Below are 27633 nucleotides of genomic sequence, written 5' to 3' on the forward strand. Positions count from 1 at the left end.
GCTAATTGTCACTTTTTCTCCCCACGCACGCTACCTTGTTCTCATTCCCGTAATTGTTTTATTGTAGCACTTCAATCACGGCTTCAAACAGTTGTAGATTGAAGCTGAGTGAGTGGCTGATCCAGGAACACAGGCGGCTCTGATTACATTACACATCAGCAGATACGTACATCTATAGATAGATCCATTATCACCCATCGTCTCCCCCAACGATACATAAACAATATCCCTGTAGAAGATAAGTCTTTTACATTTAGTCCTCTCAGCAGGCTCGCTATATGTGTGTGTGTGTGTCACTGAGTCCGTATTTGGCCCTTCACTGACCTAGCCACTACTCAAATGTGTGTGTTCCTTTACTCCACTGAAAATAACAACTGCTTTCTTGATTACAGAGTGGTAATTTGAGCTCGATGAGACCCCTAATTACTGATTCAACCGTACACAACCGAGCGCTCCTTTGCTTCGACTCAGCTCTGCTCTGATCAGCTTAGTTCAGCTGAGCTCTGTTCTGCTCAACTCAGTTCAGATGCGGCTGGCTGTGTTCCCCTCTGCCCAGCTCAGCTCAGTTCAGCTTAACCCAGCTCGCTGCGACCGGGTCTCCTGAAAGATCATCTTGGTGCTAAGATGATTTCACTACTGTTCAGCTGAGCCACAGGCCAGCCAAGAGGAGGATATATTAGTGGACAACTATATCGCTCAAAATTGATATAGAACTACAATATATTTGCCATCATTTGCCATCATCTTTGAAATTATTGCTGTGTTTGTGTGTGTGTGTGTGTGTGTGTGTGTGTGTGTGTGTGTGTTTGAGTGCACCTATGTGTATGCGTGTGTGTGTGTGTGTGTGTGTGGCTGACACACGGCAGTAGAGGGGATAAGCATTGTCAGGAATAACCAGAGCAATTTCCTGAAAAAGGAAGCTTGTATCAAGCCTATGCACTTGCTGGTATGTCCTGAGGATGCCTTTTTCATGAGCTGGAGAGAGAGAGGGGGGTGGGGTAGGTGTGTGTGTGTGTGTGTGTGTGTGTGTGTGGTGGGGCAGGTTAACAGTCTAATCAGACAGAAAGAGTAACGGACAGAAGGAAGATTATGGGCTAGGGATCATCATTCCTCCTCTCATCTTCTGCATTAACATTTAATCAGGATCACTGATTTCCTCACAGTTTTCTTCTTTTGAATTACCTGGCTCAAATATGACCATGTAGTGCAATAGAGGGGACTAGACAGCACTTTATCTGTGTTTTCCAGGCTGTGAGTTCTGGTCACGGCGACGTGCCTTGACCCAGATTGTGGTCTGACAGTGACACATGCCTAGGTGCCGCTGTGGTGTCAGGGGGAACATTAGTCCTGGAGGCTCATTAATCATGATGGGAGTGCTTCCTAATCACAGGGCAGGGCCCCGCAGCCTGTGTCCTCCGCTCCTCCCTTAAGTTACCTGAGGCCGCCGGCTATCATAGGAGACGCTCAAAAATAGTAAAGGTACAGTGCGGTACTAGAGGGATTTTATAGACATGGACCATGTAGAGCGAAGCAGTTCCTTTGGTGTAAACTCTAAAGCTAAATTACATTTTTAAGCCAAAGCAGACAAGACGAAGGGGAGGGATGCAGCTATTAAAAAATAAGCAGAAGGGTAAAGAATAAGGAAGCAACATGAAGCATAAGACAGATATTCAAGGAGGTATTGATCCACCAACTAAACAACTCAATGCTGAGGATACAGCAGGATGGAGATGTGCTAGATATGGGTGTTGGAGACGAGATGTTGGTTGTTGAGGGAGTGAAACCCTGACCTCCAGGGCATAAGGTTCAATGCTAAACCGCTCTGAGCCCTCTGGCCTTAATGGAAAATGACAAACCACTGCATTCGATGTATAAATTACGAGTTAATGTCCTTAAAGAAATGTGCAAACACTGAAGCAAGGATTTGGGTGACAAATCATAGTCCAGCCAAACATAGACCAGAAGAAAAGCCCAGGAGCAATTTCAGCAAGAATCACGTCCGTAAGAGAGTGGAGTAAAATGTGTGTGAGCGTGTGTGTTTGTATATGTGTGTACATGTGGACGTTACTGTGTAATAGCTGGCTTTCTCCTTGCACTTAAAATCCACTGTTTTCACCCTGGAGGTTTGCATGAGGTCTTCTGAGGTGATGGGATGAGTCACTGTCCCGTCCTGCCTGCTCCCAAACTGTAAATACACAACGGAAGCTGCTCCTCCATGTCTTTACACACACTGACACACACATACACACACACACACACACACACACACACACGGATATACACGAACACAGATACAAAGATTCATGACAAGGCTTGGTGAATACACACACACACACACACACACACACACACACACACACACACACACCACACACCACACACCACACACACACAATGTCTGGCCTAATTCACATGTAGGACAATTCTCCTGTCTCAGGTGAGGAATGAGCCTTTGTTTATGATATAGGAAAGCATCAAATTGGCCCACCAAAGCAGGGCTTTTCAGATACTTACATACACACAAAAAAATCCACACACACACACACACACACACATGCATGCATGCACGCAGACATACACACAGTGTCTGGCCTAGTTCCCTTGTAGGACAATTGTCTTGTCTCAGGTGGGGAATAAGCCTTTGCTTATGATTTAGGGAAGCATCAATTTGGCCCACCAAAGCAGGGCTTTCAGATACCTACACGTCTGACACTGAGCACACCCACACACACACACACACACACACAAGCACTTACACGCGTGCACACACACACACACACACACATAGAGTCATAACAAGGCCTGGCGAGTGGCCAGGAAAGCCACAGTGAGGCTGTTTACAAGGCCGTGACCACAACACCAGCACTACACAAATGAGCTTTCTCACCTGAAGGGAGCGAGAGGCCTCAAGGTGCTGATCCAGTTCACAGTCAGAGGGCAAAGCCAAACCTTCATCAGCACTTGATGAGATTTTAATTTGAATATAGAACACAGACTCTGTGCTCTTTTATTTTCCACACTTGTGTAAGCTCAGCCTGTCAGAATACTCTAATAGTTGGCAAGTTTGAGGAGAAACAACGTACGCCACATTTTGCAAAAACCATAAATCCCCAGTTTGGCATTGATTAGAGACATCATCAAACCTTGTTTTATGACACAGCAATAAATATGTACCATGTGCATTGTAGCCTCTTTAAAATGCATGCATGTCAATGGGAAAGTCAACAAGTTTTTCTCCATTACTGCAAAAAATATTTTTTAGTAGATATCCATACCAGCAACTATTTGTCCCCAGGCTGTTGTTTTAAATAAGAATTAGTTTGTCAAACTATCTGGTTAGATAACAATAAATGATAATAATTATGTTAGGAGGATACTGATGTAAATTATGTTGTCTGTTTGCACATTTGAATATCTGTAGGAGTTATGTTGTTATGTTCACAGATAATGTGGAGGTGAGGGATTTGTGTTTATGCATTTTAGAAGCTGGGGAGAGCGAGGAGAGTAGAGAGCGGATTGTCTGTTTTTGGGATGATTAGGTTTCTGACATCTCATCCATAAAGCACTTCTCACAACAATCTCCTTTTCAGTAATTAGCTATTAGTTCCAAAGGAGTTTAGCGTGTAAGTTCTAATTTGACTGATTTGATGTAATTTATAAAGACTTTCTGTTGCAAATATAACATGTGCTCCATGTTTACTAGTTATTTCATCAATTCAAAAGGATGAGTCTAAACTGAAGAGTGTATCAGGATCTGTCTTGTCAACAAAATATGTCAAAAGACAGTTCTATTGAAAAGACCATACAGTAGGCCATACAGTAAAACACACTGACTCTCCAGTTCTCCTCTCCACTGGGTGTAATATTATGCTGGCTGCACTGTTTGTCAAAAGACATACAACCATGTTTACTAGTCATTAGAATAGACTGCAGATAGACTGTACATGAATAAACACCACTGAGTCTTCCTTCACCTCACTCATCTCTCCCTCTCTTCACCTTTCCATCTCCCTCCCTCTCCATGTCTCTGCCCCTCCTCTCCTCTCCTCTTCCTGACAGATCTTCCACATGACCTATGACCTGGCCAGTGCTGTGATGCGTATATTTAACCTGATTGGCATGATGCTGCTGCTGTGTCACTGGGACGGCTGTCTCCAGTTCCTGGTTCCCATGCTGCAGGACTTCCCCTCCGACTGCTGGGTCTCCCTCAACAAGATGGTGGTAAGCAAGATGCTCTGTGTGTGTGTGTGTGTGTGTGTGTGTGTGTGTATGTGGGTATGTGTGTTGTTTGGCATTTGAGCCAACAGGGTTAAGGCTAGTCTTAAGCCACATTAATGTAATTAATAAACATTCATGTGCAAAGGTGCCTGGCAGAGCAATTACCACAAATCCAAAACATGCAACATATTTCCCATGGAGCTAAAAAGTGTGTTGTTCGCAGGCAGACACAGTCAAGACGGGAAAGCACTAGGATTTATTTAAAGTCGAGTCTACACACACACACACACACACACACACACACACACACACACACACATAGGACCTGCTTCAATTAAGCCATCGCTAGACCCAGGAGACATGTCAGTGTAGAGAAAGCAGCAGTGAGGGAACGACGGTGATGAAAAGGGAGCGGTTCTCACACTTCCCTGTTTCCACTCAGCTCATACAGTGTGTCATGCAGCTTCTTCCTCAGCCATTCTCTGCTCTTACTTGTTTCCTCTCTCAGATGTCCTTTCTTCCAGCTGGTAGGTGGCTGCAGGCCATCTGATGATAGACAAGACACCAATAGAGAAGGTTTTTCTCCAAAATGATTGCTGGCATGAAAGAAAAACTCTCCAGAGAGCAAGAGGTGCAACGCTTGCTTAGCATCAAAAATAATTACCTGTTTATTCATTACAAACGTGTTCATTTTGCTCCTGCCACCTCTATGAGAGCACCAGAGCATCACATTTTCAGCTAAAAAGTAAATCATTATTTTAATGCAGAGGGTCGTGCCTCCTCCTCTTCACTGTGTTTTATATTTAAAGCAGGACCTCTTCTCAAGTTGTTAGAGCATGAATCTCTCCTCCACATGAGAGTAAAACTCAGCATGGAATATACTGGAACTGCTGTGCTATCTCGGGAGCTTTATTCACAAATCAGTAACATTTTTGGAAATGTAATCATATACATTTTGCAAATGTTGAGTTAGGAACAACGGGTAACGTTTTTTCCAAAATCATTTTGGAATGAAACCCTTCCTTTCTGTCTGTAGACTTGTCATTTTTGCCAGAGATAACAGACTGGAGGCTGGTGAGTGACAGGGCTGGAGGCAGGGGGGGAGTCAGGGGACACGAGCAGTGAGACACGTCGGCCTGCTGGGCCTGCAGCTCAACACCTGCCTTCTTACACACCCAATCTTCACCTCCATACATCACACACATACACACATGGACAACATCTCTCTCTCTCTCTCTAGTATACCAATAGGTGTGGTGCTGCATGAGTAATGCCTGCTGTAGGCCTATTAGTAGCAGGCCTGTTGAGTCCTAACGTTACTCTGGGTCAACATTGTCATCAACAACATCATCTGCCCCATAACCCAACCTACTACCATCTACTTGGTTCATTCTACTACTTACAGCTGTAGTTGAAGCTGTAAATGATTTTCACTGGATTGGAAGATATTTTTGAGTATTACTTGAAAGCAACTCAGCTTTGTTACTTCTAGTTCAGCAGACTGGATAATTCCTTCTTTATGCTTTTTTCAGGCACAGACTGTTTCTTGAGCTGTTTGATGCTGCCTTGGCTGAGGAATTTTACATATGCTGAGAATGAGCATTCTAATTTTGGCACATAGATTTGTGACATTCAGGCCTTGAGAGTACTCCTCTGAAAACACTGTGTACTAAGACACATGGGTGTGTGTTTGTGTATGTATGTGTGTGTGTGTGTGTGTGTGTGTGTGTGTGTGTGTGTGTGTGTCAGGTCTCCAGGAACAGATGGATCTCACACCCAATGACCCTAGGGGACAGCACTGTTGCTTCTCTGTCTTTCCATCTCTCTTTAGTCTTTTCATCTCTGTCCATCTCTCTCTCTCTCTCTCTCTCTCTCTCTCTCTCTCACACACACACACACACACACACACACACACACCCCCCACACACACCCTCTCCAAGGTCCCAGGCTGAACAGGGTGGCCAGTGCTTTGTGCCAACTCTATATGTCACCAGTTCTGACTCAGACCCAGGAAACATTAGAGATGTCACACCACAGACTTTGACTCACTGGCTCTGTCTCAGACCCAAGGACGCTATTTAGGTAGCATTTCTAGGTAGGATGTCAAAATGTTCAGGTTATACTGTCTCATTTGGGAAGGACACATAGGAAACATCCTTTTAAAGTACCTTGTTTTGGAGGAAGCATACAGTGGTTCCTTTATGGGAGTAGGACATCCCAAAACACCTTGCAACATCAGCGAAGAACAAAACCTCCCCAAGATCTGCTAAAATTAGTAGCTGATGGAAGTCCCCACATCGACAAAAACAAATTAATTTTCAATTCATTTTTATGTGAAAATTGTCAGTAGGGATTAAATTACCTAATTTTACCACAGTCAATTTGTTCTGGATTGCAGCTGAAATGGCCTTTACTGGTCGGATGGAGCATCCTGCCGTAGTTTAGCTAGTTAGCGATAACATTAGCCTACTACTGCAGGAGCAAGTCTTAGTTTGATGGTCGAATTCACTGGTTGCGCAGTATCCACTGTATAAAAATGACATGGCTTATTTTTTACAGCCAACAAGTAGCCTACACAAGGCTAGCCAGCATATTTTTATCATTGCTTTTAATCTGTTTTGCAGTGTGGTCTGGCTGTTTGTGTGTAACGTTACCTGCAGTCACATGATGTTGTCTAGGAAGGCTGCCTCAAACAATGTATTTCTCTGCTCCTACAGTCAAACAAGGTTCCTTGTTAGGAAGGTTCCTAGTTAGGTATCAAGGAAGTAAGAAGCTACCTTCCAAATGAGACAGAGCCACTGTCTCTTGACTGAGGAAGTGACAAAGTTTGGACGTTGCCTTTATCCCTTTCCTAGCACCAGCTTGTTTTTCACAATTGTAAAACAGTTACATATCAACATCAAATCAACATATCATATTCAAAGCAGCCCTTTGTGTTGATGTTGATATACAATCGTAGACAAAAGGCAATTTCTACACTTCACAATAAAATTCTTGTTCCTAATATTAATCATCGCTAAAGGGTATAAAATATATATATATATAAAATATTTTTTTCTCCCCTCTTTCCCTGCTTGCCTTCTTCCTTGCCTCCTTGCCTTCCTCCTCACAGTGTTAAGACAGGCTGTGTATGCAGTGTCCTCTTTGATGCCTCAAAGCGATGCATGTTGCATGCCTCTGTGCTGTTCTCCAAGCTGGGTGCCACGATGCCAGAGAGCAGCCAGGTGGGCGTGGCATGGTGCGCTGCTGCCGTCTCAGGGTAATCAAGGTCAGCGCTCCTCTTCGGAGGGGCTTCAAATGAGAGACGCAGCGTTAAATGATCCGTCCCCATGCCACTGGAGACTTCAAGCAGCTTCTTTCTGCCGGCTGCTGCCTGCTTGACTGTCTACCTGCACTGGACATCATGGCAAACCCCCACCCAACCCCACCCCTTCCACCCCAACCCTCTCTTACAAGGCACTCTCATATGCACTTTCATACCTGCTTTCATATGCACACACATGCGGGAACACATGTGCGTGTGTGTCTGCACATTCGTGTGAGTGAGTGACTAAGTGATAGACAAGTAAGTGATAGACAAATAGCCTCCGGCCAGCTCTTTTCCTTCCTGTACTGTACACAGCAGCAGCTACTGTAGCGCTCCCCCAAAACAGTCAAAAACAATCTCTGAGACTTGTCAATGATATGCACGCAGCAGACGGTGGTGTTTATTATAAGCCAGATTTACAGCAGACTCCTGCAGCACAGTGATCAGAAGAGATCAGATCATCATGGTCTGTTATGTAAGTGACACTGTTACGTGGATGACAGGTGGTTTACTCCCCTCTACCTCAGTCTGATTGGCTGCTAGATCAATAGCATTAGAATAAAGCCTTTCTCTCTACTTGTTTCTCTCTCTCTCTGGCACAATCTGTAGCCTGTGTTTCAGTACTTAGTGGAGTAATGTGAATATGTTCTCAGGGCATCATCCTGCTACGGGACGTACTGCAGAAAAGGAATTGCTGTAACAACAATACACAAGTCCATGTGACCGTATTACCTGCATGTGCATAGACACGCACACAGACGTAAGAAGAGGGATTGGAGGGACAGTGCTTCAGGAAATCCCTCCTGCTTTGAAAACTAATAAGGATATCCTCCATTTATTCAATTACAGAAGCTCTCTAACTGGCAGACAGGCCTGTCAGGGTGCATAAGGATAATGGACAGTTACTGTGTCAGATGTGTATGTGTGAATGTGTGTGTGTGAGTGTGTGTGTGTCTGCCTCTTATGGTCAAAAAGCTCCTTACAGTACCAAGCATATACTACTTATACAGTAGTATGCCCCATGTTTGCACACAAGACCCCAAACACAACAAAACATCACATTTTTAAAATTATTTTTTTCAAGGAAATAAAGTGAAAAAAAAACAGGAATGATGTCATACAGTGTTGGACACTCGGTGTGTTTTGGAACATAATGCAGTTACAAGTATGTGGTATGTAAATTATTGATCGAATCCTGGATTTATTCAGGTAGTCCCACAGAGATTTAGATCTCTTTTACAAGAGAGTACACAAGTACACAAACACGTAGACAGACTGAGCCAACAGGGCTCACTTACAACAATGCTATTTTGCCTATTTTTTGAAGATTTTTATGGCATGTTTGCTATTGTTTGTAAAAGAAAAAGAGGATGTCATGTGACAAAGGTCCCAGGACAGATTCATACCTAGGATGTTGTGGTTATGTGGTACATGCCTTAGCAAATGGAGCCACCAGGATGCTCTGGCATTTTGCTCATTAGGCATTCCAATTAAAGTGTATTGGTACTTCAGTTACCAGAAAAATGTTTTGTTGTTATTGTCAGCATTCCTCCTGGGTAGCTCAGTTGGGTAAAGCAATGGTTACTTGTATGTCAGTTACCGGGAAAATGGCTTGTTTTTATTGTCAGCGTTCCTCATTAATACCAGTGAGTACTTGCTGCCCACCTAACCATCTTGCAACTTGTGGTAACCATTGGTTGTAAATAATGAATATTAACACGAGCCTGTTGGCTCTAAATAATGAATGCTAACATTGCTAACAAGGTCTTTTAGGGCAGTTTACATATTCAAATTCTAAATGTCAGTGTCATCTAAATGTCAATGTTTCCCTTTAAAGCAAACCAAGATCCCCATGTCAGTGTTAGACTGTAAAAGAGGGACGGCAAATATCGCTGAACAAGAGGCCAAGGGCCATGTGAACTGCATACTTACTCATTTAGTGGAGTTGCAGTAGAGGAATAGACCACAACAAGGTTGAACAGGAGCCCAGAGGCACGGCAGCATGAGTACACGCACACACACACACACAGTACACACACACACACACACACACACAATTCAAATCCATAGTCAGACTTAAACAGCATGCAAACCCAGACGTGTGTGCTTGCATGCACGTACACACGCTAATCTATAATTATGCCATCATACATCATAGACGGCCCATACTCCCTGAGTGTTCCTCCCTAAATGGATTATATACAATTAGCTATCATCCATGCTCCTCAGTGAGGAATGATGACAAATAAAATGAACGCAAGAACTAATTCCATTTGCTTCTTGTTTTTTTTTCTCTTTTGGATGTTGAACAACGGCAAACAAAGCCTCTGTTGAATTATTATATTCAACAGAGTACTAAATGAAAAGTGTAGTCTTCAGTGGTAAGAGACAGCTCTACTCCGTATTACCCTGGCTGATAATCAGCTATTGTCTCAAACTTAAACACATGCTGACTTGTGATAGGAATAGCACGACATTCTCTGGCTATAAGGATTTGCCTGTTTACATAGTCACACTTATGCACTTACATAGATACATATCCATTCTGCTTTAACTATAGTGTATTTGTAAACAATACATAATATGATATGATGATATTATAAACTATGCTATCCATTTGTTTCAACACTTGAGCCTGGAATACCAGTTCTCCCCATTCCAGTGTTGCGGTCGTATTCCCTATATGTGTGAATCAGAGCAGAACCAGGACTCACCTGCACAGCATGGGACTTGACGTTGACATAAACATTATTGCTGCGGGGATTCGGGAGAGACGGGCTGATCTCCCACGCATTTCCACTCCTCTGATCATAGTATGCTTTTTCATACCCCTGGGCATACACACACACACACACACACACGCACACACTCACACAGCTGCACAAACAGACATTGAACTATACCAGGGCAATGCATCTTCTACACATGGATGAGTTATACTGTCACGTCCTGTGTGGGCGCCAAGATGGTAAGAACTACTGGCAGGACAGCACAGTCGATAGTGAAATATAATGCTGTTGTCCTATGGATGCCAGAAATGCATGTGACAGTGGTGGATATTTTGTCATCCGCACTGGGGAGTTGTCCCATAGATCACAGACAGACAGTCTTACACGCCCTTCCTCATTTTATAGAGGATGTGGCCATGGTGGACACTATGTGGGCGGAGCTGCGATAGCATGAACCCCAGTGACAAAATGGAAGGATGGATGGATGGATGCATGGAGAGAGGGGAAGATACAGGGGAATTAAACTATTTTATTACGTCATTTTTATTACTGGCAATGATTTTATCTGTCTACCCAGCAACAGACCCTTTTTCATTTTTTCAAATTTAAAATTAAATTAAATTAAAATTTCAGATAGACCTGGTTGTTTTCAGTATTCTTAAAATGTTGCTCTGTGGTGAGAGGCAGAAACTTCCATAGCCCAGACACAGAATATTCATGCCCAAAAGTCACTGGGAATTTGAGGCTGACAATATTCTCTGGTGCTCTATCTTTCTATTGGAAGGCTGAGTATATAGGTATATGTGTGTGTGTGTGTGTGTGTGTGTGTGTGTGTGTGTGTGTGTGTGTGTGTAAGAGAGGGAGACAGAAACTGAGAGAGAAACGGAGACAGAAACAGAGACAGAAACAGAGACAGACACAGAGACACAGTTGAGTGTGAGGGGGGAAAGTGTGTGTATGTTTATTTCTGTCCTGCAGCTCTGGGTTACGGGCTCCTGCTCCTGCTGTTTATCTAGCAGCTATACGCTCTGTGGCCAGCATGCTGATGGCTGACTGGACAGATTCAACTGTGCCTCTGTTGAAGGCCCAGGGCGCTGGGGATGAGGCTGGGGCCCGAGGCTGGAGAGCTTGACTGTTCTGTCAGATAGTCAAGACTGAGGCACCGGGCTTTGAGATGGCTTTGGAGTTGCTGGCGCTAAGCTGTAGAGGGAGTCATATTGTGGGAGCTATTGTTTGCTTTATTGGCCGAAAGGGCTTTGGCTGACAGTGAGACTGGGGCTGGAGTCATAGGGCTAAGACAAGGCTATTTGGCATAGGAATAACAATAAAGCTGGAGATATGAATATGACGCTTATAATCTTAAAGGCTGTGGGTACAGGCTGTTGCTTGGGGAGGGTCACGGGTTTTTCTGAGTCCCTCTGTCTATCTAGGATTAGAAGGTCTAGTTTATCTCCCCAAACAACCCAAAACAACTGATATATCTGACAACCCAGAACAGATATGAAACTTGGGGCCAGGCCTGGGGCTGCAGCTGGTACTGAACACAGTCTGACACCACAGACTTTCTGATGGCTGTGTTCCTGTTTACCCTGCTGCTCGGGGCCAAGCCCCGACAAAATCTCATCTTCTCCCTGTGCGATTCCAAAAAAATCACCTCTCCGTCCCCTAATTTTCTCGCATCTCCTTTCCTCTGTCACATATGAAAAAAACAATCTCACGGCAGCTCTTGCATCTTGCGTCCTCTTTCACCTTTCCAGAAACTTTGTGAATTTGAATCTCAAATGAAATGCAAATGGAGGCAGGCAAAATACAAAGCAGATAAGAATCCAACCAGACGCAGTCAATCAGTGATTGAGGAGACCACTTGGCCCAGAGAAGGACAGAGGGAGTTTGAGAAGACACACACACACACACACGCACACACACACACACACACATACACACGCACACACACACACTCCGGACAGTGTGTGAAGCGCAGCTGTTTGAGGGGAGGATGAGAGGTTGAGCAGTGTATGTGGAGAGCTTTCTAATGAATCTAACATGGGAGAATTAGGGCTGACTGAGGGTGTGCACACCAATCAAAGGCAGACTGGAGCAGGCAGATGTAGAGGCTCCTCATTAACACTCACTTTTTCTCTTCTCCTTCTGCTCTGCCAAGACAAGGCTGGGCTGCTAGGTGATGATGATTAGGCTCTCCACCAAACCTGCGACAATCACCAGACATGGAGACAGGCACTCCACCGGGAATGTCTCACTCTCCAGCCCTCTCATGCCTTTGTTCTCTCTCCCGCTCTTATACCCTCTTCTCTCGCACTCTTATACTTTTTTCCCCTACAATATACCTTAACAATCTACCAGAGGGAGAAGATAGGCTCAGGTCATCAGGTGAAAATCATTGTAGCATGAAAGCGAAAATGAAAGTGCGGGGCTATCATAGGTGAGCTGAAACAGAGCATTTCTCTTTCAGATGACTTATTTTGTCAAAGAAATCGTACCTGGTCAAATCTCTGTCTCTATTTTCTCCCATATTTTCCATCTTTATGTCCTTCCGTATATTTCGTTGTCCCAAACTAATTTTTCTCTCTTTTTTCCCCCACTCTCTGTCTTTCTCTTTCTCTGTCTCCCTCCATCTCTCGCTACAGAACGACTCCTGGAGTGAGCTGTACTCCTTTGCCCTCTTTAAGGCCATGAGCCACATGCTGTGCATTGGTTATGGGCGGCAAGCCCCAGAGAGCATGTCGGACATCTGGCTGACCATGCTCAGTATGATCGTGGGAGCCACCTGCTACGCCATGTTCATCGGCCACGCCACCGCCCTCATCCAGTCTCTGGACTCGTCCAGACGGCAATACCAAGAAAAGGTAAGGCTATGGCTATTTATTTTTTTATGTCGTATCCAAGGCCACGCAGACGTAGGACTATTCAAGCCCTCTATCACTGGAGCTGCTACCACTAGAGAAAGCTCTGACATGTTTAAGACTGAGACAGCAAATCAAACTAACGCTGACATCATGGGGCAGAAAAAAATATCTAGGTGAAAGGTAAAGTTTTTAGCCTGGTAAAATGCCATAGATACACTTGGAGTGGTGAGACTAAATAATCATAATAAAAAAAGGAAAAGCACAAGGGGCAGGTACACATTCACAATCAAACAATGTACTTTTTGATCATTGCTGAAACAAATCTGAACATTTATTTTGTATTTTTCTTTGCCTGACATGATGTTGCCTGCATCGACTTTTGCATATTTGGTCATTTCCACTGTCAATACACTGTAAAATGGTAAGAATTAATATTTTTTATAGGCATAAAGAGAGTTAGCTATACCTTCCTACCCAGGCAGCTGCACTATGCACAGCATGGTCAGATGCCATAGGGAGACTCTGTATGTATTTAATCTACAGTACTTCTTGTCGACAATGGTGTTGATAAGGTTATCACATTTAATATGGACATTTGATTCCCACACTCTTTGATAGGAACACCATCTGCTCTATTAGTTCGATATTCATGATTGCAGCTCGCTGGGCCTTGGCTGGCTGTCGGCTCCGTACACCAGCAGATCAAAGCTTTTGGTGTCTGTCTGCAGGACAGGGAGGGGGAACACTCCTGCTTTATAAGGGCAAGGTGTCACTGGTGCTCTGCGTCTTGTTAGCCTCCTTAGATCCTGGTGATGTGGAGGTGTCTTAAGCTATCTATCACAAACACACGTGTGCATGCACACACACACACACACACACACACACACACACACACACGCACCAGAGTAATTGGTCAAGCTTTGTTGTCTAATTGAAGCATCTGGCTAATGTTGAGAACAAAGGAGGATTGGGTTTTCGTCTCTCTTTCTATCACTGTCATCTTCTCTTTCTATACCTGTCATCTACTATTTTGGCTTCAACTCAAGGCTTTATTCTGTTTATTTTGTTCTTTGGCGCTTGTGGCTTGGTTGTGCATCATCTTGGAGAGATAATCATCTTGTTTATTTTCTAGGTCAGGATATCAGCGAGCAGTCATGAGGATGTTGAGATTATACCACAAGTATCTCTCCTGTGGTAGAGGCTGTGGTGTTTAAAATGTAATGAATTGTATAATGAAGCTAGTGTCAAATTCATGAGCATGACACAATCAGCGGGGGGTGGCTGCATTATCAATGGATCTGGGGTACACCGTACAGTCATTGAGCATATTGTATTCCCCAAATGACTGTGTATGGTGCACGCGCACACACACACACACACACACACACACAGTAATGAGCACACTGTAGCGAGACTGTGAAACACCCTGCCCAAAGAAATTCAGCATCATCTTTTAAATCACCTTTCAAAACCTGCTTTTATAGACTTGTTTTTATGTAATGTTTTTTTTTTTATTCTTTTCATCTTGTGTTGTTTACCATGTATTTTGTTTAATCTAATTTCATTTTACAAAGTTATGTATTTTTCTTTCGATCGTGGTTGCTATTTTTACCTCTATTTATTTTATTCTTGTCTTTATGCCTTCCTATAACGCACTTTGTGAACTCTGCTCTTAGTGCTATATAAAAGCTTCTTCTTATTCTTCACCTGATGTAATCTGCTGAAAGACTAACATCCCCCTACACCTACCACCTCCTGACTATGCCTTCATATCAAATCAACACATACTGTGTTAAGAAATCACCACGTAGAAAGATAATCAGTGGCCTTGTATGTTTTGTGCTGCACTGTATCAGCTGAGCGTAGCTGTACTTCGTCAGTGGCATGACATGTACAGCAATCAGTTCCTGCCCTCGGTCTCATGCTCCACTTCTTCCATGATGTGAAACAGTGAAATAATGAACTAAGTGGCGAGACCCTGCTAGACCGGACTTAGACAGCTCATCCCACATCTGGTCCAGCTCCGGGCCTGCATGACTGTTTGCTCATCATTAAGCAATGACCTGAGCCGCGCTGTACTGTAGTCTGCAATAGCTCCCGCCATCAGATAACAGTCTGGAGACGGAGCTATGGGTTGGAACTGTCCTCGCTGACAAAAGAGATTCTTTGTTTAAGATAGTCTAAACGCTAGCGACAGCATGCGCTTGTATTGACATAACGCAGAGTAAACAGTTAGCGTCCCGCTCGCCGCTGAGACAGAAATGTCATAATAGTTCCGGCACCAAGCATGTTCTCCTGTCTGCCTTCAAAGACCCCTGTAACCAAAGGGAGCTGTGGTTTGTAACTGTTTACTGTGTGTCCACAAGTTACACAAAGCATATTTTTATGCTTTATCAGTGTCTTGTTTAGGTGGTTTAGGGATGTTTAGCAGATCCAGGCGCAGAAAATATGAATAGAGACATGCACAGACAGCATGAGATAAGACAGGCAGATGCTAATGAGAAAGGCAATGGAGAAATGGAGTATCCCTCTCTTCTTTAGGGACAAATGCATGTGCAAACACACACACAAATACACACTTTGGGAAACAGTGATGGAAATAGCACTTCAACATTCCTATTTGGTTGACACCTCAAAAATGTTGCTCTAATTCACATTAAATCCAGTGAATATCACACGAAAGGCTGGTGACTGTGGTTTGAAATGGGTAGTCTCACTTCAGTGGCTCACATTTATGAAGCAATAGCCCATATTATTTGCCTTTGTTTGTGTGTGTGTGTGTGTGTGTGTGTGTGTGTGTGCTCCACTAAGCACAGTACAGTAAAAGTGATGAGGCAGCGGCAGCGGCAGCGGCTTAGCGCTCCTCTGTCGTCCCCTCTTTCACGTTGAGGTGACAGGTGCCCTCATCCCTTGTTCCTCTACAACACCCCTCCCTCCCTCCCTCCCTCCCTCCCTTCCTTCATCCGTCCGTCTGCCCTTGACTGCCGGGCAATACGCCATCTGCCAACGGACACCGCACACGGACAGAGGGCATTAGCCATTATGTAACTGCACTCCTGCTCCTGCTCCCCATCACTTCCTCTCCCTCAAGAGCGATAGAGCAGAGTATCTGAATAGTAGTGAGAGGAGGGAGATGTGGCCCCCAGGGGCCTCCAGTGATCAGCGCTGATCCACTGGGCCTTGACACATCAAACAGAGGCTTCAGTAACTGCTCGCTTTGTGACCTGGACAAGCTCTGAGGTCTGATCTATCTGTGCCTGTGCAACAGATTTGATATCTTAAAACATATAATCTAGAAAATATTTGACAATCTAAATATTCCCATATTCAAATATATCCTAGAAGAGTGTCCAAGTAGCCTGCAGATGGATTTTTTTTCCAACTGTGAAGCCTCAATGTTTGAAATATACAGCAACCCTTTTACTCCTTTTGCACAATCCACATCTTAATTGTCTCAAAGCTTAAAAATCCTTCTCTAAGTCATCTGCTTCTCTTTATCTACATCTCCTCCTTTGTGATCAATATAGATTTAATAAGGGAACTCAATAAGGAATAATGGCTTTTACCTGGATTCACCTCCTCAGTGTACTTCATGAAAATAGTAAGTGTTCCTAATAGGAGAAACATATTAATGAATCATGATGCAATCAAGATGCTAGTAAAATAAACATAATGCTCCATTACATCACACATTTTGTGACCTGGACACTGTGACCATAGTGACTTACATTGTAGGAAATCGAAATAACTGATTCTATATAAGAAACTTACATTAAATATGAGAAAGCTCAATCATAAAATACTATACATATTAATAGATATACATTTGCATATTTTTTCTCTCCTTGCGTGCCATCACTGATACACACACTATATTTCATTGGTCATGCAGTGTGTGTATGTGTGTGTGCGTGTGTGTGTTTGTGTGTGCATGCATGTTTGTGTGTGTATGTGTGTTTATTTCTATGTGTTTGACTCCTCAGTCAGTGAGCTAAAGGACACTGCTGAAGTCAACTTGGGTTTTATACACTCAGGACACCACACACACACACACACACACACACACACACACACACACACACACACACAGATATAAGACTTGTCACATCCTGAGCCCTGACACTCAGTGACATGGCCCATTAATACAAGGGCCAATTCAATTTCCCCCTCTCCCTCTGTGGCAGCTTACAGTGACAGCCATGCATCATGCTCGTATGCCACCAACTAGCGGCTTTATGTCCCATAAAAAACCCTCTGTGCTGCCTCTGCCCGGCGTTCGCTAAGTCCACAGGCCGAGAGGAACAGATTGGATTTCAGAAATGTAATGCATTTGTTAGTTTTATATAAGTACTGCAGGGGGATCTAACCCCAGCCTTATCTATATCCTCTGCCACAGAGTTTGAGTTTATAAGATGGACGCTGCCTTATACATACAATCTAAAGAGGATGATCTCGGTTGCGCAAGACATGGATGCATTTGTTAGTGAGCTGCTGAGACTCCCATGAAAGCTTCAAATAATGACTAGAAGTAGGGGAATTTTTGATGTACCAGAATCCATAAAATCACTCTCTTGGATGGTTGTGTACTGTATTAAATAGAGTAGTAAGTATGTATCTGGCTTTAAACACAGGCCTCTCTATGGTATGATTTATGCATTTACAGTATGCGAGTTCTGTAATGCCTTTGTGTGTGTGTGTGTGTGTGTGTGTGTGTGTGTGCGTGCATGTGTGTGCGTGTGTGTGTGTGTGTGTGTAGCAGTGATCCGTGTGTGAGTCAGAGCATTGACAGTTAGAGGTGACAGACACCCGTCATCTTCCCCTGTCACAATCACCTACAGCCCAGCTCTTTCTCAAACAGCAACAAGAATGACCTTTGGGTGACACAGCATGCATTATGGATTTCCAAACAGATTTCTTAGCGTTTCCCTCTCAGGAGCACTCGTAGGATAATATTTGCTCTTGCCACATTTGCATATTCACAAAGTCTCATTTTAAACTCTACAGCTGAGTGGTTTATGTCCCTGAGTGAGCAGAATTTATTTTTTCCAACACGAGGGCATCTGAGTCTCACTCCCATCTCACTGACTTGAGTGACATGGTCACTAGTCTAAGCCTAATGCTGAGAAAATGAGAAAGTCAATAAAACTCAGCTCCTTCCACAACGCCTTTGAAGGGAGTGGGAGAACGAGAGAGAGAGAGAGAGTGAGAGAGAAAGAGAGACAGAGAGAAAGAGAGAGAGGGAGAGAGAGAGACGTCATTTCAGTTTAATTGAGACTGTCGCGCAGTGAATCCTGAGGCAGGAAGCACTTAATAGGAGCTTCCCAGTTTATCCCCCCGCTTGATTGAATGAACCGGACGCTCTGTGACTCCGGCTGCATCTTTATTGTTACTGACACACTGCAAATGGCGAGGAATTTATCAAGTTTAAGTGAGATGGCTTTTAGCCCGCCTTTGTTTTATTGTGATGGCGAGGAGTAGGCGCACTGTGGGGAATCCCCTCTGATCGCCTAAACTAAGTTGTCTTAACTAGGTTGAACGTTAGGGAAGCATCGTAGGAACTGTCGAGTAGAATGAGGATTATGTTGCTATCTCCGTCTCTGTTGGCAGGATGTGTTAGGGAAGGGATGAGGAAGACAACCTGTCTGGGTTTCATGGCGTTACCATGGCTTCTGATGCCAAAGCACAACCGTGACCCAATGCAATTAATTAAGATTGAATTAGATTAGGATTAAAATTGGTCTATGTAAGAAACAAAAGATCTAATTAAATGTTTATGCAGATGTATTTTCCTTATGGAGTTAATTAAAGTGAATGATCTCGCTGTCTTCCAAGCTGATTTCATCTGGAAGTGTGGAGAGATAAGGTCATGCAAGGGGTTGTGTAAAGTCCTCAGTATGTATGTGTTTGTAGTGTGTGTTTGTGCAGTAATGTTCATCACATTGGGAAGCAGTGCACTTCCAGACAACCATCTACAGTTTTGGGTCAGGGTGTAACTGCCCCCCTCTCAGTTTGATAGGAGATGTGTGGCCACAGAGGGCTTTCCTGGCTCCAACTGGCCTCAAAGCCACTTGCCTTTAAACAGCAGCAAATAGGGAAAGAAGAGAAGAGAGTGAGGTAAAGTTGGCTTGGCAAAGAGAGAGAGAGATGTCAAAGAATCAATCATAGGAATGGGAGGTGCATGAGGAGGATTACAGAAAGAGGGAGCAGAGATTTAGTAGCCTACACCTAGTTAATTTCTACAAGAAATTAACAGTGGCTAAGGGGCAAAAATGAAATGCCTCTCAAAATGTTTTAAATGCTCCTGAAAATGGGAGAAAACCCATATTCTATTCCAACACTAATTCCCACATTAGAATGAGTTAGTATCTTTGTAAACAAGGATTTTAATGAAACTTCCCTAAAGATGCCCCCCAGTATATACGGACAGACAAAGCTGCTGTAGAAAAAAATCAATTTCCTACCCTGACAGCCAACATGTAGCGTATTAAGGATATTGTGAGTTACCATGTCGCACAAGCAGGCGGGGTCAAACCTTCATTTCTTCACTAACCCATATGTCACCTTACAGTGTGACAAAATGTAATTTCCTGGACAGTCAGCCATCCTATCCCATCCCATGCGTGTGTCATAGACTGTTATGAGCAAGGTCACTGTCACCCCCTCCTGCCTGTCCTTCCATTCACGGTGTCTCCTTATAAATCATGATCGTCGGGTCAAGCCATTGACATGCAGGAAGATATCGGCACTCTAAATGATTAAAGAATTGGATTCCCAGAGTTCATCATTTGAGCTCCCTTTCATATTATGTCCCACCTCGATACACACGGGACATATATACACACAAACAGGCAGGTGGAGATGATCTTCTGTTGAGTCTCCCGCACTGTTATGTTTCTGCATCCCAGTTTACAGTAAGTGGATTGGATGGGGCGACTTGAAAAATTGTCTCACAGATTTCCATTGGCTTTCCAATCAATGAATGAGATACTCAACAACAAAATGTGTCAATAAGATCGTATCGCTGCTGTTGGGTGACAACCTCCAAAATGTCAACTTTTCAGGAACTAAGAAAAATTGCCTTGTTTTTTGCTTGACCACCATGCATTTATGGGTTTATCCAAATGCTTTTCAAAACAGTTTCATCAGCCCAAGGGTTGTAGAAATAGAAATAACCCTAACCCTAACCCCAAAACTGGAGGTACGAGGTTTTCAGCCAACAGCCGCGATATCATTAGCATCTTGACCCTGATTTACCTCATCATGCAGGTTTAAATGAACAGCTAAGACTTCAGAGGTAGAAGGAATTATAGCTCTGCTGATTAATGTAGACATTACACAACCATGGGTGGGCTGCATGCGATGACGACTCCGCTTGACAGGGCGCAATCAATTTCCAAACATCTTTCTCGTTGCCAGACAGACTCACTGTAATACATTGAGAGTGCTTATCACCCAGGGCTGTTTAACAATGAGCAACATTTATCTAACCATCTTATCGGAGTGCAGTGCGGGAAGGCAGAGCCGCAGATTCAGGCTGTGTCTTGTTGTATGTTGCTATATTGAGTGCGGTCTTGGATAGGGGAGGTTCTCCCCCTGACCCCCTGCTGGGAGGCTAGTACTCGTTCCAATTGACAGTGTTTTCCACTGAGGGATGACTCACACAGTTTACACACACACACACACACACACACACACACACACACACACACACACACACACACACACACACACACACACTCGCAAGAAAGCGAGAACTTATATAACATCTTTGACCAGCTTCATCAGTCCAACAACAGGACCACAGCTTCACTATTAATTTGTGATTCCAATAGTTACGACGCATATTATTCATGCACTTATGATAACTTTTTTTTTTTTTTTACCCAATGAGATGTCAGAGGGATGATTATATATTTTATTTACAATTGTGGAGAGTGTGAATGTTTATGGTACCAGTCATTGCATCTTGCTTGGGTTGCTTGCTTGTGAAGTTTGGAGTGTTAGCAGTTGGCTTTTCCCTGATAAAACAGGGGGTGAAAAGCTCTCCAGCAGTCAGTGGGGTTATGGTGTTAGCCTATTGTTCTAATACATGACTGAGTCACATGGTCATTTTTTCTCCCTCGGGGCTTCATTGTGTATGTGGTGGAAGGGAGTGTTTATTTACAGGAAGGTGGTGATGCGTGAAACCACAAAGAATGTCCCATCTTGCTCTTAAATTAAAAAAAAGCCCCAAGCCATTTGTGTTCAGGGGAATGGGGGAAAAAAGCTTGTTTAGTCCTCAATTGACATAGCATCATGCAACGCCAACTGCATAGGAGATGGTATGTTGTTCCAGCTGCCACTATTTTCGTAGAGAATCCAGGCATGAAATGTGTTATGGACAGACATAATGAGCTGAGAGAGGTGGACATTCAAGCAGCTTATGATGTAGATAAACATAGCATCAGCGCATATGCGATGGTGTGAATCACTTAAATTCAATTTGACCCTCCAATGAGCAAAGACGATGTGCTGCGGCTACCCAGCCTCAGATTTCCCCCAGCCTCACAGTTACATATTAATCAATTCCAACATATAATAACTTTGTATCTCAGAATAGCATCTGAGTAATGCCTTGCTGGTTCCATTTGACTATTTACACATGCCTTTTTTTAACAACAGTTTTCACAGATCACAGAAAAGTACTTTCTTTTTTTTCTCACTCCCAATAAACGGGCAATGACAGACATGTAGAGAGTCAGTTGATGTTTTGTGTATTGTAGATGCAGATTTGTAAATTATATAGTACACCAAGACCACCAGACCAGAGAGAGAGAGAGAGAGAGAGAGACTGGCTGTGGTTAGGATGTAGATTATGTAGCAGCGTCTTTCTTCTCTAGACACAGTAGAGCATGATGAATCCTCATGGGCTTTATAGAGCTGTCACGTTTCCTCAACAACTTCATCACAATTCCCTCCCACAGCCATACAATATAAATAGGTCACAGGAGCTTCATGCTCGCAGAGCCGCAGATCTCAATATCTGTACACACAGACACTGCAGTTTATTAAGAGCCAATTATAAGACAGTCTAATCAAAAATATGCTTTTGGGACAGAACAACTGGCTATTAGGAGTAGGAATGAGAAATGCTTGGTATGTTGTTGTAAGATTATCATGATACTGTGGGGGTAATATGGTTAAAGTGTCTGTCAGCTTCTCAAATGTTTTCACATGGCAGTACTGGTGTTGAATGTGGTCTTATGGAAGTATCTGTTATGTTCTTTCTCAAACAAAAAGACGGATTGCCCCTTTAGGAGTGCTTGTCTGACGCAAGTGATACCATGATGCAGTGAAACCGATGCCACTAACACGTCACTATCATAAAATAGGACAAACCTCTTCCTATCACAATAAGCAAAAAAAAGTGCTGGATTCTGTTTGCATGATTCATGTTTCTTCTTCTTCTGCGTCCCTCCCTCTTTCCACAACTCCCCTCTCTTCCCCCCTCCTCTCATTTTCCATCCCTCTTTCCATCTTCTAGTACAAACAAGTGGAGCAGTACATGTCGTTCCACAAACTACCGGCTGACTTCCGACAGAAAATCCATGACTACTACGAACACAGATACCAAGGCAAGATGTTTGATGAAGAGAGCATCCTGGAAGAGCTTAATGAGCCGCTGCGTGAGGTGTGAACGCAACCACACACACACAAGCATGCACGTGTATATGCACAACACACACACACACACACACACACACTGATATGAACTTCTGGAAAGTTGTTAGCACTATACCAAGTAACTGGACTGGAACAAATCATGGCACGTTTCCACTGCATTATACTCTGCCATACAAAGTCAAACAGCAGTAACTATTATTAGGTTTGAAAGGTCAAAGGTCATGACTAGGGTTTAGATTTCATATAAAACAAAATTTTACCCACAAATGCTATAAAGTCCACTTCTGCACCAACAAGGCTTTTGTCGGGACAGGAGATAAACTTTTAAGTCAATTTTTCACTACACACACAGTCACTGCTCCTTAGCTGTGTAGGGCAGTGCTGCCCAGCCATCTTATTTTTGTATCCATGTGCCTGAGCCTGAAGGAGAAGTGGGCTCATGGTCTCTTCTTTTCAACAAAATATAGCCCAAAGTAATGGAACTATTCCAAGTTAAAATATATCCTTTTCAGCCCTCGCCTCTGTATCACTTCACATGCAGTAGTCCCCTATTATGTGTTTATCCTGCATCCATCCCAGATACTGTTGCAGTGGCTGCATCTTGTTCTTCCTCAAATGTTGACGCAAGATAAAACTAAACAAATAAAGCTAAAACTGGCACCCATTCTCCACAAAACGTGTCTCTGAAACGACTGGCTGCCAGAGACCATTCATTGTTCCTCCTGATGTCTCAATTTTTAATGCTCAATTACTCCATTTGAGACAGTGTAACAGTCAGTAACATGCAATAAAAAGTGGGACTTGTATAATGGGTACATATGCATGCCCAACAATCTCACATCACGCAAGCTACAACATAGCATTGTGAAAAGTCCAACACTGTTTGCTGTCATCGTTCAGGAAATCGTCAACTTCAACTGCCGTAAGCTGGTGGCGTCCATGCCCCTGTTCGCCAATGCTGATCCCAACTTTGTGACGGCCATGCTGACCAAACTGAGGTTCGAAGTCTTCCAGCCTGGAGACTACATCATCAGGGAGGGCACCATCGGCAAGAAGATGTACTTCATCCAGCATGGCGTCGTCAGCGTCCTGACCAAAGGAAATATAGGCATGAAGCTGATGGATGGCTCCTATTTTGGAGGTATGCCACTGTCTTAATGACCTGTTCTTCCTATTCTCTTCTCTTCTCTTCTCTTCTGTTCTCTTCTGTTCTCTTCTCTTCTCTTCTCTTCTCTTCTCTTCTCTTCTGTTCTCTTCTGTTCTCTTCTCTTCTCTTCTCTTCTCTTCTCTTCTCTTCTCTTCTCCTCTTCTTTCCTTTTCTCTTCTCTTCTCTCCTCTTCTTCTATTCTATTCTATTCTATTCTATTCTATTCTATTCTATTCTATTCTAAGCTTTCAGGCAAGTGTTACTCATTTATATCATAGCCCTTTAAATCCCGATAGAATCCACCACGGCAATGTCACAGATTGTGTTTACTGTGTACATAAGAACGGTAGCAACAAGAGGATAAGGAACAAGAAGGAGAAAAAAAAACAACACCCTGACATTTTACTTGGACTTCTTGTATAGTCTTGCCTCACAGCCACTTCTGTCCCACTTTTCCAGGCTGTTTGCTGCTGTGGCTGTTTAGGAACACCGTGGCGGTGCTGCTGCTATTGCCATGCACAAACCCACACAGACTGGCGCACACACACACACACACACACACACACACACACACACACACATTCTCTTGTGGGTTGATAGTTTAGGGTGCACTTTTCATATCCGGTGCCCTCTACAGCAGACCAGAGTTCATTGTCAGTGCTGTTGGTGTGCCAGCAGCCCGGGGCTCTGTGGGAGTGGCACGGATACAGAGCACACACACACATGCACACATACACACACACACACATCCAATTAATAACAGCTAATTAGCACAGCAGAACGGTGATGACGGAGCCATTTGTAATGTCAAGCAAAGACTGTCCAAAGCCATCCGCGCCACCAGGGAGACACTCAGCCTTCTCTCATAATAGAGGACTAACTGGCTGGAGAGCCATGGTTTAACCGCAGCATGCATGCGTGTGTGTGTGTGTGTGTGTGTGTGTGACAGGTATAATCGTTGCATTAGTAAGCAGTAGTAAGTAGATGCTGATGTCTGGCCAAGGATATGTGTTTGGTCCAGTATCCATATAGGATTTTGCTGTTTTGTTACTACTACTACTGCAACTGTTGTAGATTAGTGGTTAGAGAGGCGGAGTCACAGGTTTGACACATGCTACACATGATACTCGACATTGGTAGCCATGAGATCATTTTGTGTCCTTTCCTGTGTATTGCAGTGTCTTGTCCTGTGTAGTGTGGGTCTTGTACCATTGGGCAGCTATTGTCATGTCATGTCATATCTTTGTAAGCATTTGGCACAAGCAAGCATTTATTGGATTGGATATTGGGAAAAAAAATGCAGCTTTGTAAAAATTTTCCAAGGATATAAATGTAGCCAAGTCAAGGCTATCTATGCTACACACTGGGATTTATAGACTGGTAGAACAACTGCTTATTCACCCACATTGTAATGTGAATAGGTCAACATAGGGTTGTGGTAATACCAGTGTAACACTACACAGGAGACCTAAACCTTGCCTAAGCTTTCACGATATGTTGCCTCAAAGTAACTTTTTTTGTTTAAAGTTCAGATGAACGGTCTTGTGTAGTTAGCTGATTATTTATCCATGGTTAAGAAGCTAGAAGAAGAGGGGAATGGCAAGAGGGGGACCAGAAACAGGAGGGGTACAGAACGGGGAGACACTGTGGCTAGACTGTGGACATGTCAGTTGATGAAACTATAAATGAAGAGTTTGTTAATTATACATTTTAATATTGTGTATGTTAAATATTTTATCATCTGTTAAGACAGTACAGCCTGAACTAAAGGAGATACCAACATAGTGAAGGCACTTTAATGTGCTACTTTTCCTGCCACAGTTGTAATTATCCCTTAGAGTGCTAAGAATATTCTAATCACTGCTAGCACGACTCTGAGTAATGATTTACCCATCATGCATTTCTCTGTGTTTTTCAACATCTTCCATGATGACAGTGCCCCTACTCACAAGGTACAAATGGTTGCCCAGCGGTTTGAACAGCATTAAAATGCCATTCCACTGGTTTAATTAGTATGATCATCCACTTCCAGCACTTTGCACGGTATGGTAATGATGCTAGCCATATGCGAATAGCTATATTAACCAGAAACACTGACCGACTGACTGTTTATGAGACTCTTGAGGCATCTGTGGCCTGAGGATGGCAGCTGAGGAGATGTTTTACACCACCATCATAAAATTGGAGAGCCCATAATCCATATGTCAGTAGTGGTTAGGATTAATATTGACGTTCAATCATTTCTGGACCAAACTCGTATATGTGGGAGGTCAGGGAGGTGCCAAAAAAGACAGATAGATAGATAGATAGATAGATAGATAGATAGATAGATAGATAGATAGATAGACTCTGACAGAGTGATGTTCGATCATAGTCCTGTCTTAAGCACTTCGTACATCCTAGTACTTTCCTCTCAAATAGAGCATATACAATATAATATCTTCTAGCCATCAGCAGCATAACCACTAACATGCAGCAGTTCAGCATCTAGCTGCGTTGGCTCATTAATCTCCCAAGGTAGTATATATCCTTTATCAGCAACTCAAGGTCACGCTTAAATAACTTCTGAATAAAAAGCCATCTTGATTGATTGTGTGTGTGTGTGTGTGTGTGTGTGTGCGCGCATGCATATGGGTGTGCATGCATATAGGTGTATGTGTATGTATGCACGTGTTGTACATGTGTGTGTGTATGTGTATGTTTGTGTGTGTGTGTGTGCAGGGGAAGACACTCACAGTCACAAAGTATCTGGCGGCTGTGGTCTGGATCCTTCTGATAGTTCTTCTCCTGCCTTAATGAATTTATTATGTAAATGCACAGTAACTCATGTATGGAGTATCTAACATATGTAGGCTTGTGTCCAGTCCATACCGGTTGTCTGTCTGTTTATGGAGGCTGATCTTCTTCTCGACTGCACTTTGTCTTAAAGCCCTCCTGGTTTGTTGGCTTGCTGCTGGAGACGACGCAGTATATGCAGATAGGGACAGTCCATTCCGGTGTAGAGCCCCTGTGCATGCCGTAAATGGATTCTCCCAGTGTTTTGTTATTTTTCTGTCTTTCCCACAGAGAGTCAGAGGATGTCGACCCTTCAGGAGGGGGGAAGACAGAGGGCATATGGTTGTCAAGACAACAGTCAGCCCCAGCCCACAGAAGAGGAGAGGGGAAGCTAGAGAGAGGGAGATAGGGGAAGGGAATGGGAACAACTGAATGTAATGAAGCCTATAGCTGCACATCTCCGAATATAGAGGGTGCTCCCTTCACACAGCTGTCAAGGCTGTCTGCTGGAGGAAATACTCAGTGTTACTGTCAACGGGTCACACTGAAACACACGACCACTGCATGTATAAGCCACTTGCATTCTGCTCACACATTTGATGAAGGCTTGTGTTCAGTACAGAAGTAGAGTCTTGCACATCTGTCAGTCTGCCTGTTTTTGAGTTTGCCTACCTGTCTTATCCATCGCCTGACCGTCTCTCATCCGGTTTCTCTCTCTCTCAGAGATCTGTCTGCTGACCCGAGGCAGACGGACGGCCAGTGTGCGAGCGGACACCTACTGTCGACTCTACTCTCTCTCTGTGGACAACTTCAACGAGGTGCTGGAGGAGTATCCCATGATGAGGAGGGCCTTTGAGACTGTCGCCATCGACAGATTGGACAGGATAGGTAAGACCACTGCCTGGATCAACAAAGAGTAGGAGAGGAGAC

The 27633-nt window shown here is 43.6% G+C and overlaps 1 protein-coding gene across 1 annotated transcript in view; it reads left to right on the top strand.

Annotated features, from left to right (window-relative positions):
• The window catches only part of hcn2b (hyperpolarization activated cyclic nucleotide-gated potassium channel 2b), a 37745-nt gene that overhangs the window by 5313 nt on the left and 4799 nt on the right, over positions 1-27633 (top strand). The window contains exons 3-7 of the mRNA XM_071926005.2: positions 4060-4221; positions 12900-13118; positions 22642-22788; positions 23682-23922; positions 27427-27591. Coding sequence (XP_071782106.2) covers positions 4060-4221; positions 12900-13118; positions 22642-22788; positions 23682-23922; positions 27427-27591 — 934 coding nt within the window. The remainder of the gene's footprint in view (positions 1-4059; positions 4222-12899; positions 13119-22641; positions 22789-23681; positions 23923-27426; positions 27592-27633) is intronic.

This window comes from Centroberyx gerrardi, chromosome 9 (assembly GCF_048128805.1).
Source record: "Centroberyx gerrardi isolate f3 chromosome 9, fCenGer3.hap1.cur.20231027, whole genome shotgun sequence".
Classification (NCBI taxonomy): Eukaryota; Metazoa; Chordata; class Actinopteri; order Beryciformes; family Berycidae; genus Centroberyx; species Centroberyx gerrardi.